We start from the raw sequence: 14,368 nt of genomic DNA, 5'->3' as shown, positions 1-14,368 counted from the left end.
AATATATCAAAGCAAGTGGAAATATCAACTGTCTTTTTCTTAAACATCGTGACATTATGCAGAAACTTGATAGATTATAATCTTTGGAGCAGTTTGTGAAGAATTAATATTAGCAATTATTAACTCAAGTTTTTTCTTGCATTTCTGAATGTTTAATGAAAATATGATTTTTTTTTTGGCATTCCATTGTATGACAAAGGATTATAAGAGCTACTGAAATAAGCTTCTGAAATATTATAGAATTTGATTTAGTTTTTTAAAACTTCTCTTTGGGTATGCTATTGGAATGATTTTTATTTCTTACAGATTGTGGAAAGATGAAAGGCTGATAATTTTGGCAGGATTTATACTCAGAACTGAAGGTATTTGAATTGATCACCTGTTGTTCAGTTTAGGTCAGTATTGTGACTGCAAATCACTATCTTGCCTAACCAGAATTTTACAATCCCATTTCCTTTCAACAGATTGTGTATTGTTTATGGTTCACCAGATTCTGTGTTACTTCACAGCATCTCCAAGTTCCAAGTATAACAATTTAACAATACAACAAGGTTTTAGATGCACATCTAACATTGATAACTTTTTTTGTTAGTTAAAATGGTTTATGGTTAATTCTTCAACCACATATGAAACAGCATCATTAGACTTGTCAACATCGCTATTTGCTAAGTGCAGGTTATTGGGTAAAGGTTTATTTCAACATGTAGAGGTGGTTTCTGTTTCAATGGTAACTTTTCTAACTCTGTCATTATATAACTTTTTTTGTTACCAACCTATTTGGTTACTTTTACAGTTACCCAGTCATGCTCACTGATAGTCATTTACAAAGTTCCCTGTCTTTAATGGGGATAGATTGTTGGCTGATCTTTTAAAATAGATTTTAGCCTTTACTCACTCTATGAATAGACAAGGTTGTGAGATATATCAGATTTCAACTGGAGTTAACTGATGGACAATAAGGTTCTAGGTTTTAGACCAAATGGTGAACTAATGTGTAGTCTAAAAGTGTAAGATATGGATCATCTACTTTCAGTAGCAGTGATTTCAAAATTCTAACAGCTCTTTCTGATATGTCTAGGAGTGTGTGGGACCAGGAGTTCTTTGCTTGAAGTGTTGTGCTCAAACTTCTCAATATTGGAAAATACATTGAACAATTATCTGCTAAATTGCAAGTATATGTCTACCGGGTTTCACTGGAAGATCATGTCTTGTAAACTGAAATTAACAGTGGTTTGTGACTGTTTGTTTTTTGTGTCTGATGGTTCACTATATTCGGTGAACCTACTGTAGTAATTCACAAGAATGAAAAACTGAAAGTTCTTGTATATGAAACAATTCTGCTCTAACTGTTGATCCTAGCAATTCCAGTACTGGTATTGATTCAAGCATCTCTACTTTACTGGCTTCTCTGATGCTGTATACCCATACCACATTTGTCAACCAGTTCAGTGATATCTGTTGATATCCTAGGCCAACACATTAATTCTCTTTCTCTAGACGCTGCAAGTAATCTAAATAAATTAAGCATTTGTTGTTTTGTTACCAGAAGAACAATAATTTTGTATTTGTTGACTAATATTTCCCTGGACATGTGTTAATTTATCTTTGCAGTTCCAGAAACTTGTAATAACCTCTGGTAATAGACAGTGTTTTTCAGGTCAGTCCTGTTCCAGAACTTGTACTTATTCAGCCAGTTAATTATCATTAGCAGTCTCAGCTTTCATTTCTGCAATTTTTGTGTCATTCATCATTGATTTTAAATTGATTTGTTGGTGACAAATCAATTTTAAACCAAGTTGTCTGTCGTATGAGTGAAAGACTAGTGTATCTGCAGTTATCACTTCTTCCTTTTGTACATATTTTAATGTGCAATCATACTTGCACAGTCTATACATAATTTTCTGCAACCCTGGAAGAAACTTGTAAGGAGTTTGTGCAGAATATTTACAAGGGTTTATGATCTGTCTCTCCTACGAATGAGAAACTATACACATGCTTGTGAAAGGTCTCAGCTCCCAAAACTACTGGGCTTAGCTCTTTTTTTTAATTTTTGATTGGCTGGAGTCAGTGACATGGATGCTTATGCAGTTGGATAGTTTGCTTATTGTGAAACTGTGCCAACTGTGAATTTACTTTCATAGTACAGACTTTACTATGTCAAGAGGAAATAGTAATAGTCATTCTGGTTCAAACATTTTTTGCTTGACTTTAGCCTGTTGTCATGCTTTTGATCTTCTGTAAACTTTCTCAGAGGTTCTCATTTTCACAGATGTGGAATAAACTTGGCCAGGTATGTCACCATGCTTAATAATCTGACTCCACTGGAATCAGTAAACAGTTGTATGAATAGCAGAAATTTTATATAGTTGCAGTTTTACTCCTTTGGTTAGCAGATATTCAACATATTTTACTCATGTAACTCAAAGCTAAGATTCTTTGAATTCAAGTTTTAACCGCTGTCTCTATATTGTAAAATAGCTTGTTCAACCTTTGATTCATAAAACATCATTATATTGTCTATAACCACAAATACACATTGCATACTTTCAAACAAATGTTCCAAAGTTGCTTGGAACAACCCAGAAGTTGGTTTCACTTTGAAAGGAAAACTGTTGTTAGCAAATCTTGCCTATTGAATTGAATGATTTGCTACTCTTCTCTATTTATTAAATAAGATATCTGTGCTTTCAATACTGTGAAATCTTAGGAGATAGCATTTTAACTGAAGCTTGCAAAATTGTATGTATGAAGTAATATTTATTTCAAGTAGCTCAGTTAAAATCTATTGAATCAAGGCTTATGCACAATGTATTATAGTATTTCTTTGGATTTTAGTTCTTGTGTCACAGCTCCTCTTAATGCTTCTGGAATCATTCAAAGGCACCCGCAAATTTTTTCTAATACATTTTCGAGACTTCATGTTTTCTGTTTTAAGTTCTTCAACCTTTTGAAGTAATTCAAGACTAGTACAATTTTAACTCCAGTCACTGGTTTCTTAAATTAGACACATTTGCTATGAAGTACATAAAAACAGTACAGTCTCTGTACTTATACCACTGGTCGTTCTACAAGTGTCACTATATGATCTGAAAAGAGGTTTTTATTCTATATTGGTTATGACTTTCAATAACTGTTTAGAAATTGTCAACGGTAACATTGCATTATGCATATGTGCCTAACACAGCCTCATGTTTAATACTTTTAACTGGCACTATGCATACTCATTAAGAGTTGTCCCTGTCTAGTATGTCAATAAGCATTGTATCTGTTTTCTTAGGATAATTAAATTATTTGATTTTATGTTTATTTTTTGGTGGAGCAGCATACATTTGCAAAATAGCCTGAGTTACCACATTTATAATACTCTTTGTGATGTAAAGGACAAAACTGAACTCCAAATCTATGACCTGCACTAATTTTTATTTTTTAAAAAATTTTTATATACTTATTTGGGCCTTTCTGACTGCTTTGTATTTACAACATCTGTGAGTACTGACATATTCAAAAGCAACTACCTTGGGCTTCTGTTGCTTCCTTTTGGCTCTTCATTACAATAGCTACAGCTTTAGCCAGTTCAAGATGATGAGTTTCTTTAAATTTGCATCTTAATGAGATGTCATCCAGACTAAGGATCATTGTATTTAAAAGCAATTGGCCAGTCAAATTGCTAAATTAACATATATGTTTTCTCAGACCTGTTAGATATTCATCAATATCTCTATCATGCTCTTCAGAGTAAAGGAACCTGTCCCTAGCATCAAAGAAATGAATTTTAGGATCACAGAAATTGTCAACATTTTCTCTGGCATTCTCATATTTTTAGTAAGGCCTTTTAATATTTGAAATTGCCCCAAATATCTTTATCTTGTTTACCAACAGTGTGTAATAGTAATGTAATTTTAATTTTATCAGCTGACTCAGTCTTCTCACTAACCATCAAAAACTCTAAACCTCCTTGAATAAGTGCTATTTGTCAGGCAAGTTAACAGCAGAGATAGAGTTAGATGCTAAGAGTTGATATTTACCAATTTGATAATATTCATTAACAGTCATTAAAGTTCATCAGCAAGATTAAAATTCATTTGTAACTCTCCATTAACCACATTACTAACAATGAAAATAGGATCATCAAAGAACTATTAGCGCATGTAATATATATATTGATGAAGTCACCAATTCAATTCAACCAATATTCCTGGCACCATATTCTAATTGGGTTAGTATATGGCAGTAATTTAAGTTACACATCAGATTGTTCACCTCTTTTCTTAAGTTGTATGTAGTAAACTCACTTTATTGTTGCCCAGGTTTTCTGTGTGTGTATATATTATACAGCATGTGTAAGGGAAGACAACTTTATTACAAGGAAGACCACTTGCTAATGGTTATTCAGTCAGTTGTGGGTTTAAGAGAACATGGCAAGGTTAATTGCTTACATGGTCCTTCATTGGCTGAGCGTTTGAATTTCATTGATGCAATTTTACTAAATCTACCCATCAGTCTCTTCTGTAAGATGTTACTGATGTGAAGTATCTTGGATATTGTCACTATTAAATATAGTACTCATCTTTTATAGGCAAGATGTTCTATTCTATCAAAAAAATGGGTGAGTGTAGTAACTTTCAATGTAGCAGAGAACAGTTTTCTTCTTCACCAAAAATGATTAGGGAGCTTCTAAGTGGTCATTTGTCAACTAGAAATAACAGCCAAATCTATCCTAAACCACACCCATTGGCTTACAAAAAGACAGGATACATTAGATAATTTTTCTTAGCAATCACCAAACTACATATGATACCTGTTTTCTGCAAACCAGCTAAACTGCATACTCTTTCCATCCAGGCTTTTTCTGACACGTCCCTTCCTTCTCTCCTCATTCCCATCATGCCTAATTTTCTAGGTCTTTTGTTAAACACATTACTCATAACTATCTTTCAGAACTAGCCTTATAGAAGTCACTTTCAGCCCACATTTTACCCTTTAGACACTTATGTACAGATATTCATACTGAAATAAAGTGCATTTTTCTGACTAGTTCAAGATAGGGCCTTCAACAGTCGTAAGTCATGGGCATTGGCCCTCATTTAACTTATTTAAAAAGACAATATTGTAATTGTTGTTTTAGATGGTTTGAGTTTTATTGAGGACCAGTTACAATTTTGATATTTTCAGATTTTTGCATAACATGGTATTGAGTTGAACATTAAATGATCCTGAGTTCATTGTAAAACAAATTTATTAATCATTGGGTAACTGTAGTTAATATCATAAAATAGTTATTTATGAGGATATTGATTACAGTTATAATTTGCTAATGTAAAATAATTAAATTAACTGGGGTATTAAAAAATTTCCATTATCATTTAAAATTGCTGATGAAGTTAAGATTTATTCTTGTATAAAAAAAGTCATTCCAGAGGCTCCATCACAACCAATTCCAGCCTTTGAAGAGATGTTTTCATGTGTCATCATTGACTGTGTTGGGCCATTAACTAAGACAAAATTGGAAAATCAATATCTGCTTACCATCATGTGTGCCTCTACCCAATTTCCAGAAGCTATCCCACTGAGCAACATTATGGCCAAGAACATTTTAAAGTCACTCATCAAGTTCTTCACAACTTTTGGACCCCCAAAAGTGTTACAGTTGGACCAAGGTTCCAAATTCATGTCCAAAGTTTTCCAGCAAGTTTTGTACGAATTAAACAGCTATCAGGTTGCATCCAGCGCTTACCATCCTAAGCCACAAGGTGGCTTGAAATGTTTCAACCAGACATTAAAAAACATGATGAGGGCTTATTGCACTGAACACTCCAAGGATTGGGATGAAGGAATTCCATTGTTGTTTGCAGCATGAGAAGTCGTACAAGAATCCCTTGGATTTAGTCTTTTTGAACCCATCTATGGTCATACTGTTCATGGTCCTCTGAATCTCATGAAGGAGGACTGGTTAGGAGTTGACGGTGTTACATTAGCCTACTAGATTGTGATAGACTTCAAGACTACATGGTGCATTGGAGATGGTCAGGCAGAACCTCAAGTTATCTCAAGATGACTTGAAAACCTGGTCTGACAAGAAGTCAAGAAGTTGTCCATTCAAGCCTGGTGACAAAGTTCTGGTGTTACTACGCATCCTCAGTACACCGCTACAAGCCTGATACTTTGGACCATATACCATCAAAAATAAAATCTCTGACCTCAATTACATTGTCTCAACATATGACTGAAGAAAGTCTGAACAGTTTTGCCATATCAAAATGATCAAGCCGTATTATGACCGTAGTGTTTCAGAGGTCCAAACCGTCACCATAATCGCTGAAGAGTCAACAATAGACAACTTTGCGGTTGATGACATCCACAGACCAGCCAAACTCAAGAATTCAAATGTTCTACAAAAATTGGATGACAAATTAAAGCATCTTAAAGATGATGAACGCCTGGAGCTGATTATGGAGTATCCCCAGCTGTTCCCTCATGTCCCAGGAAGGACCAGTGCTATTGAACATGATGTGGCCAGTAAAACAGCACCCATACAGAGTCAATCCTATCAAATTATCTCAGATTAGAAATGAGGTTAAATACTTGTTAGATAAAGAAATCTCTGCTTTTGTAACACCTGATGGTTTATACCAATACCAGGTTATGCCTTTTGGCATGAAGAATTCTGGCACCACTTTTCAAAGTTTGATGAACCATATAATCAACGGTTTAGACAGTGTATACTCATACATTGATGATGTACTTGTCGTGAGTAGTAATTGGTCTGACCATGTCAAACAAATACGATCATTCTTTGATAGATGTTCCGATGCTCAAACGAGTAAATTTGTTAAAATCAGAATTTTGTAAAAGAAAAGTCATTATCTAACAAATAGTGACTGGAACTCACCATGTTTACTTATATCCAAACCAGATGGTTCAGTCAGATTTTGTATAGATTTTAGAAAAATAAACAATATAACCAAAAGTGATTCATTTCCTATTCTTCGTATTGATGATTGTATTGACAGGATAGGAAAAGTCATCTATCTCGGCCATAAGATTGGTCAAGGTAAAGTCAAACCTGTACAAGCCAAAGTGGAAGCCATTGTCAAGTATCTTGTACTTAAAAGTAAAAAGGAAATAATGAAATAGAGTGGACATTCAAAACAGGCCAGCAATATTAGTAATTGTCATTTCCTTGTGAAATAACATTTGTATTGTATAATATTGTATATTTTGTACCTTATTAAGTGTTATTGTAGTAAATTTCCAAGTAGCATTTTAACTTTAATCTGTGTGTTTGTTTTCTTTAAATCTTGAACGTAACATTAGACATATATAAGGGTAGTGTTTAATAAAAAATGAGTATTCATCACTAAATAACTTACAGAAAGAAAAATTGCTGTAGCAGGTATGGAATTGTTATTATTTAATCTCAGTTCAACCCTTATTGAACAGATCTATTACCAAAATCATTCTAGCATTATTCAATGTGTCCTTTAAAAAAGAAAATGACTGTGATTTTGGGGGAAATTTAGATGCTATTTGCTAATTGAACAACTATATAAGCTTTTCATTGGTACGTTTCTATTTTCTGTTTTTGGAAGTTTAAAACAGTGTATTTCCTCTTGTTTCATGTGTATTTATAATTACTATACTATGCAGTTTGTGTTGAAGAAAACCTATTATTTTGTGTGTGAACATCTGAAATTGAATATTATCTATTGAATGGCTTATTGGTATTTATTTATTGTTTTTTTTCAGAACTCACAAGTGAAGACAGCTTATATCAATAGATTTCCAGTTTTGTGGAATATGTTTGAATTTCACAATATTGTATGAAAAAAAAGGAAACCTAGTTACAAACTAAGAGTTAATGTTATGGGATTATACAGTTCAGCCAAAGTCATTTTCTTAATAAAAAAGAAAAGACTGAGAGTTTGTCAATTGTAATTACGTTTGTGAAAAATTGATTAAATTGAAGACCCTAGTTCTAAAAGTGCTTTAGTCACACGAAAATTAATGTGACTTAAGCACTTTTAGCAATAGGGTCTTCAATTTTTATTTAATGTTAAAAAAATTGACCAAAAGCTTTCTACTGCATATTTGAGTGCACATGGAAATTTGCAATGGAAAAGATTCTTTTCACAGCGAATTTGAAGGAAAAGATTTACCCTTGAGATCACATGAGAAAAGTAATGAGAGGTCATCAACAGAAGAATTACATTTTCATTGTGAGACATGTGGCAAAGACTTTTTAAGAAACATCAATCTTACAAGACATATGAAAATACACTCTGGGGAAAGGCCATTTTTCTGTGGGGTTTGTGGGAAAGACTTTCTAGAGAGCTCCAATTTAACTAAACATATGAGAGTACATACGGGAGAGAAACCTTTCCACTGTGAAATTTGTGGGAGGAATTTTTCTCACAGTTCTAATCTCACCCAACACATGAGGACACATACTGGTGAAAGACCTTTCTCTTGTGGAGTTTGTGGGAGGGATTTTTCAGATGGTTCTACTCTCAACAAACATCTTAGGATACATACTGGGGTAAAACCTTTCCTCTGTGAAGTATGTGGCAAAGACTTTTCTCAAAATTCTTACCTCACACAACATCTGAGAACACACACTGGAGAGAGACCCTTTCATTGTGAGATATGTGAAAAGGATTTTTCTCAAAATTCACATCTAACAAAACACATGCGAATACACACTGGAGAAAGACCATTTAGTTGTCAAATGTGTGGAAAGGGTTTTTCACAGAATTCCCATCTAACAAAGCATATGAGGACACATAATGAAGAAAAACCATTTCACTGCGAACTATGTGGGAAAAATTTTTCCCATAATTCTAGCCTTAATGTACATATGAGATCACACACAGGAGATAAATCTTTTGAGTTTCAGATATGTGAAAAACTTTTCCAGATGGTTCCAATTTGAATGATAAATGAACATGTGATTTTGTCAGGTTTTTTAGGGATGAAAGTTGTGCTTTCAAATGTTTTAGGAGAGATCTTTCTGTCTTTTTTTTTTTAAATATTTGGAGTTTTTTTTCACTTGTCCATTAAATTACACATGACAATACTTATCACACATATATATGTTATTGTAAATCATGCTCAAATTAAAACATGTACATATGCACATACATAATCTGTGTACAGAGAGACTAACCAAACAAGACAAAAACAATTTTAATGAAAGACACATATACGCACACACTTAGCTGCTCACACACATTCTCAAAAGTGTAAATATATAATAATAAACCTTAGTATACCCAGGTTTAACAGATCTGGAGCAATGAGGTGATGAGCTCAAGGATACTGACAAAGGGACTCTGACAAATCAAATGATTGATTAATTGTTCAAATGTTTAGTTAAACAATCAATTAGTTAATTGGTTAATTAGTTACTAGAAAAAATTAAAAGAAGTAAAATATAATGTGAGCATGCATTTTTATTGGCAAAATGAACCTCCCAAGACACAACATATTTTCATTTTATCATCAAGTTATAGATACTTAAGTTTTCTATTGCTCAACTCAAAAGATATATGAGCAATGTATTCTTTTGCTTTTTTCATTGTTAAAATGCACACAGGGTGCATCAGCTATTTGAGATCAAAATCTTAATTTAAAGAAAACAAAAATTATTTATTAGAAAAAACAAATATATTTTCATAGAATTTGGTACACATTCTTACATATTTATAGTGAAAGGCTATTCAATAAAGCTGCCATCAGCCTCAATTACTGCCTTGATATGGCTTCTGAAATTTCTAAATGCATTGATCAGGTGATTATTATTCATGTTGGCCATAACATCCTTAGGCCAACAGACATCAACAAATCCTTGGTATCATGGGCAGGTTTGTTGGCTTTCCTCTCATGGTGCCCCAAAAGTAATAGCCCAGAGAGTTTAAATCAGGAGAGCTAGAAGGACAAATATTAGGAGTAACATGATTATGAAAATTTTTGGTCATCCACTCCTGTGTTATGCAATCTGTATGAAAGGGAGCAGAGTCTTGCTGGAACATGTACACCTCCCCTAAGCAACTCTCTTGATCCAAAGCTTGACAACTGTCTCTATTGTCGCGATGTCAGCTGCCACATTAATCTTAATATCTTGCAGGAAAAAGTGAGAAGGCATGACATGGCCCTCATTTCTCATGACTCCCAAAGACCTTCACAGATGATGGGAACTTGGTGTGCATAACAGTGAGGACTTCAGTAGGGCTGGTACAGAGCTATCTATCATTCTTCCTATTTACTTTTGGATTTTGGACAAAACTCTTCTCACCAGAGCATGTTTGGCTCCTTGGGTTACTTGAGTTTGTTCAGCAAGTTCTTCAATTGACTCAGATAGTTCTCCTGGTTTCTATCAGACATGAACTGCTCTGTTCTCATAATATAGGATTTGTATCTGTCTTTGTGCATCACACATCAATCGTTGACTATGGCACATGAAAATGATTAGTAATGGCCCTCATTGACTTGCCAGGATTGTCATTGATGATGTCCTGGATTTACTGGACAAACTTGATTTTTCTGACAATGTATGACAGTCAAGAATGTCTTTCTTTTGGCCACAGAAAATATTCCTGCTAAAAGCAAGGAGCTCTTTTCTTATTTTAAACATGAAGGACCTGGTGACATTTAAGGTTTTAATCTTAGATCCCTGTAGTTGGCAGCTAGGGCAATGAGAATGGTATGCCTTTTCATTATTTGCAGTAAATTCAAATTCTTCCATGTTGAGGCTGAAAAAGAAGAGAGATATTTAGTTAAAGTCTGGGCCACTTATTGTTATTAAAAGTTTTCTTCTTAAATAGCAGCACATCTACAAAACATTTGAAGATATTTTCAATTTATGAATTGTAACTTCATGTATTTCTTACATTTTATTTAAAATCTGTTTATTCACAGAATATGCAATGACCTATATACTCTCTTTTACTTGTTTCAGTCATTTGACTGCGGCCATGCTGGAGCACCACCATTAGTCGAGCAAATCGACCCCAGGACTTATTCTTTGTAAGCCTAGTACTTATTCTATTGGTCTCTTTTGCCGAACCACTAAGTTACGGGGATGCAAACACACCACCATTGGTTGTCAAGCGATGTTGGGGGGACAAACAGACATACAAACATATACACACACATACATATATATATGCATATATACGAAGGGCTTCTTTCAGTTTCCGTCTACCACATCCACTCACAAGGCTTTGGTCGGCCCGAGGCTATAGTAGAAGACACTTGCCCTAGGTGCCACGCAGTGGGAATGAACCCAAAACCATGTGGTTGGTAAGCAAGCTACTTACTACACAGCTACTCATGCGAATGCTTATTATTGATTATTATTTTTTTCTTCCCCATTTTATATCCTGGAACTGATTCACATTCCAGGTTTTTAACATTTTTCTTGAATATCTATTATTTGGTAGTTTACCAAGTTGATTCATGGCCCAAAATATGAGCATGCATTTATATTTACAGTTTATTGGTACCTATAGATTTCAGAGAGTTTTGTGGATTGTTCTTTCAGTGTGCATGTAGTTAATAATAATGTTAAAAGTTGTGCATTGAACTATCAGAAGATTAATCTGTTAAAACTGATCACTCAGTCAATGGAATAATGATAAAAAGAAAAAAAATCAATAAAAGTTGATAGGGCTTGAGAGTTTCAGGTGAATATAGATTTTTTTTTAAACTAGAGAAATACTATTATGTATTTCATATACTAAAAATTATTACTTGAAAGAGAAAAAAAAATCTATATTTATAATTGTGATAATGCATTGTCTAGCATAGCTGTTAAATCTCTATAAATTGCTGTATCCATAATGTTTGCTTTTAAATTTCTTTCATTATACACACTGTAAAGTGGTTGGTATAAGGAAGGGCACCCAGCCATAGGACTCATGCCAAAGATAATATTGGTGCTTGATGTAGTCCTGTGGTTTGCTAGATCCTGTAAAACCACCCAGCCCATGCTGGCATGAAAAATGGATGTTAAATGATGATGATCATATAGAGACTGCTTTTGTTATTTCCTTGTTTCTTCTGCTATTAGAAAAATAATATAGAAACTTGTGCAGTGAAAGAATAAAGTTATGTTATGACAGAAAGGTACTTGCCTTAAAATATTACGTTTTCAATTTCCACATATGATGACATGCAAGAGTAAAATGTTTTTAATTTCTTTATACTTTTTTAAGTTAACATGTTCAAACAAAGAATTAATATTTTATTGGACTAAGGACTCAGGATTATAGGTTCAAAACAAGTAACTGAAAAACAAGGCAAAATATAAACAAATCAAATTTGCAATTACATTTGTGGCATAAATTTCATGCCGAAACTAAATGTGTCTATTTTGAAATTTCATATATGGTAATATTGATGAACATTTCCAAAACTGTTTTGGTGAAATTGCCATCATAATAATTAACTTCTGCAAAACAGTAACCACTATATGAATTCCAATATTATTGCACAAGATTGTTTTACTAATCTCAGGAATATACCTGTTATGTTATGTTATTACATATAGGATTTTATTTGCATTTGTACCATTAATATTTTCATAGCTATTGTCTTTTTCAAACCCTTGCCATTATGAAAAAAGTAATTTGTTATAATTTTGCTTTTATGTTAACACTGAAATTTGTAAATCATTTTACCCTATTTTTTTTCAAGAACAAAACAAAAACAACAAAAATAAAACTAGTTATTGTACATAACTGTTCAGACGATATATAAATATTTATTATAAATTTTATTTGGCAATGGAGGAGTAAATATTCAAATATTTTCCTGTGATTTGGACCAGTGAAATGCAATGGAGCAATTTATGGGACCATAATAAAAAAGTTCTTGTTATGAGTTGTTTTTCATGTAGCTGTTCTTGAATAATGAGAAGTTTCATAAGAACAGGTACAACTGTTAACTTTTATATCTTTTATCTCTTAACTATTTTTTGTTAAGTAACTGCTACATCTTTGCTATTGGATGGTTGTGAAGCTTTATTGTATAAAGGTATCAGCAGATATCATCAAAAGCCTTAAGGTGATATTTGAAATTTTAATAATGTATTGATGATAGTAGTATATTAATAAAATAAAATAAGATATATTCTCTTTAATTGTTTTTTCCCCCCTTTATTTTTTGTTTGTATGTGTATGTTTTGCATCTGTAAGAAATTGCATTAAAACTGTATTTCAAAAACTTCTGAAAAAAAAAATTGGTGTTCCATAAATAGTTCATTTATGATCTATTAGAATTAGAAGTATTTCAGTATTTAACATTAAAAAACAACTTCTAAAGCAGAAATTGTGAATAAAAATGTCATCTATTGATATATGAGTGAAAGAGTGGTGTATTGAATGATGTACAGAAAGTAATTCTTAATTAGTTGAACCCCCCCCCCCCCCAGTTGGTTAAAGAAAACAAAAACCTAGTGGCAATTCTTAGTAACTCTCAAGAAAATAAGAAACTACAGTTAATTTATATGCTTAGAAAGAAATCTGATTTTCATAGGTAAGAGACCAATATAGACATGTTTCTGTCTATTAGGCCTCATCATAATATCTACTTAGGTCTACTTGTCCAGTTGATAAAAGGTTTTACATGTAGGAAAAGAATTCTGAATAATTATTTGCCAGAGATATATATGATTTACACTTGAACACATACAAGTTTCTTGGAGACATTGCTTGGCATTTCAAAATATTTTCAAATAAAAGTTTTGTATTGCCAAATCATAATAATGATTTCTAACAAGGCCTTAATTTTTGAGGATTGGTGTAGTCAATTAAATCAACTTCCATTCAAGACAGGTATATATTTTATCTACCCCAGAAGAAAGAAAGGTCAACCAACTTTAGTAGGATATGAAATCACAATGTAAAGAAGTATAGCTAAATACTACAAAATATTTTGTTTGGTAGATGCCCCTGGGAGCTCCTCTATGCTGACGACCTTGCACTAATTGCTGAGTCACTATCAGAACTAGAGGAGAAGTTTCAGGTGTGGAAACAGGAACTAGAATCGAAGGGCCTTAGAGTCAACCTAGCTAGAATCAAAGTCCTTATAAGTAGAAAGGTAGAGAAAACACAAACCACTTCAAGTAGATGGCCCTGCTCGATTTGTAGAAAAGGTGTAGGTAGAAACTCTATAAGATGTACCCAATGCAAGCTATGGACACATAAGAGGTGCAGCAATATCAAAGGCAGGTTAACTAGGAAGTTAGTTTTTGTATGCGGCAGATGTTCAGGTGCAATAAACACTGTAAATATGCAGAAAACAACTTCTGTCTCATTCCAGGGAGAAAAACTAGAAGTAGTTGATAGCTTCCACTATCTAGGTGACCAAG

At 33.2% G+C, this 14,368-nt stretch overlaps 1 protein-coding gene across 10 annotated transcripts in view; it reads left to right on the top strand.

The window, feature by feature from the left end:
* Positions 1 to 13,138, top strand: part of LOC106874711 (uncharacterized) — a 28,083-nt gene extending 14,945 nt beyond the window's left edge. For 2 of the 10 annotated variants that reach the window (XM_089350821.1, XM_089350822.1), the window contains 3 exons: positions 307 to 362; positions 1,612 to 1,657; positions 7,747 to 13,138. In XM_089350821.1, coding sequence (XP_089206947.1) covers positions 8,099 to 8,929 — 831 coding nt within the window. In that variant the 5' untranslated portion in view covers positions 307 to 362; positions 1,612 to 1,657; positions 7,747 to 8,098 and the 3' untranslated portion in view covers positions 8,930 to 13,138. Of the gene's footprint in view, positions 1 to 306; positions 396 to 1,611; positions 1,658 to 7,746 lie in introns of all 10 variants that reach the window. The other 8 variants (XM_089350817.1, XM_089350819.1, XM_089350823.1 and 5 more) reach the window with 5 other exon arrangements.
* Positions 13,139 to 14,368: the final 1,230 nt, after the last annotated feature.

Source organism: Octopus bimaculoides, chromosome 4 (genome assembly GCF_046866305.1).
Source record: "Octopus bimaculoides isolate indiv1 chromosome 4, ASM4686630v1, whole genome shotgun sequence".
NCBI lineage: Eukaryota > Metazoa > Mollusca > Cephalopoda > Octopoda > Octopodidae > Octopus > Octopus bimaculoides.
This window is presented reverse-complemented; position numbering and strand designations above follow the sequence as displayed.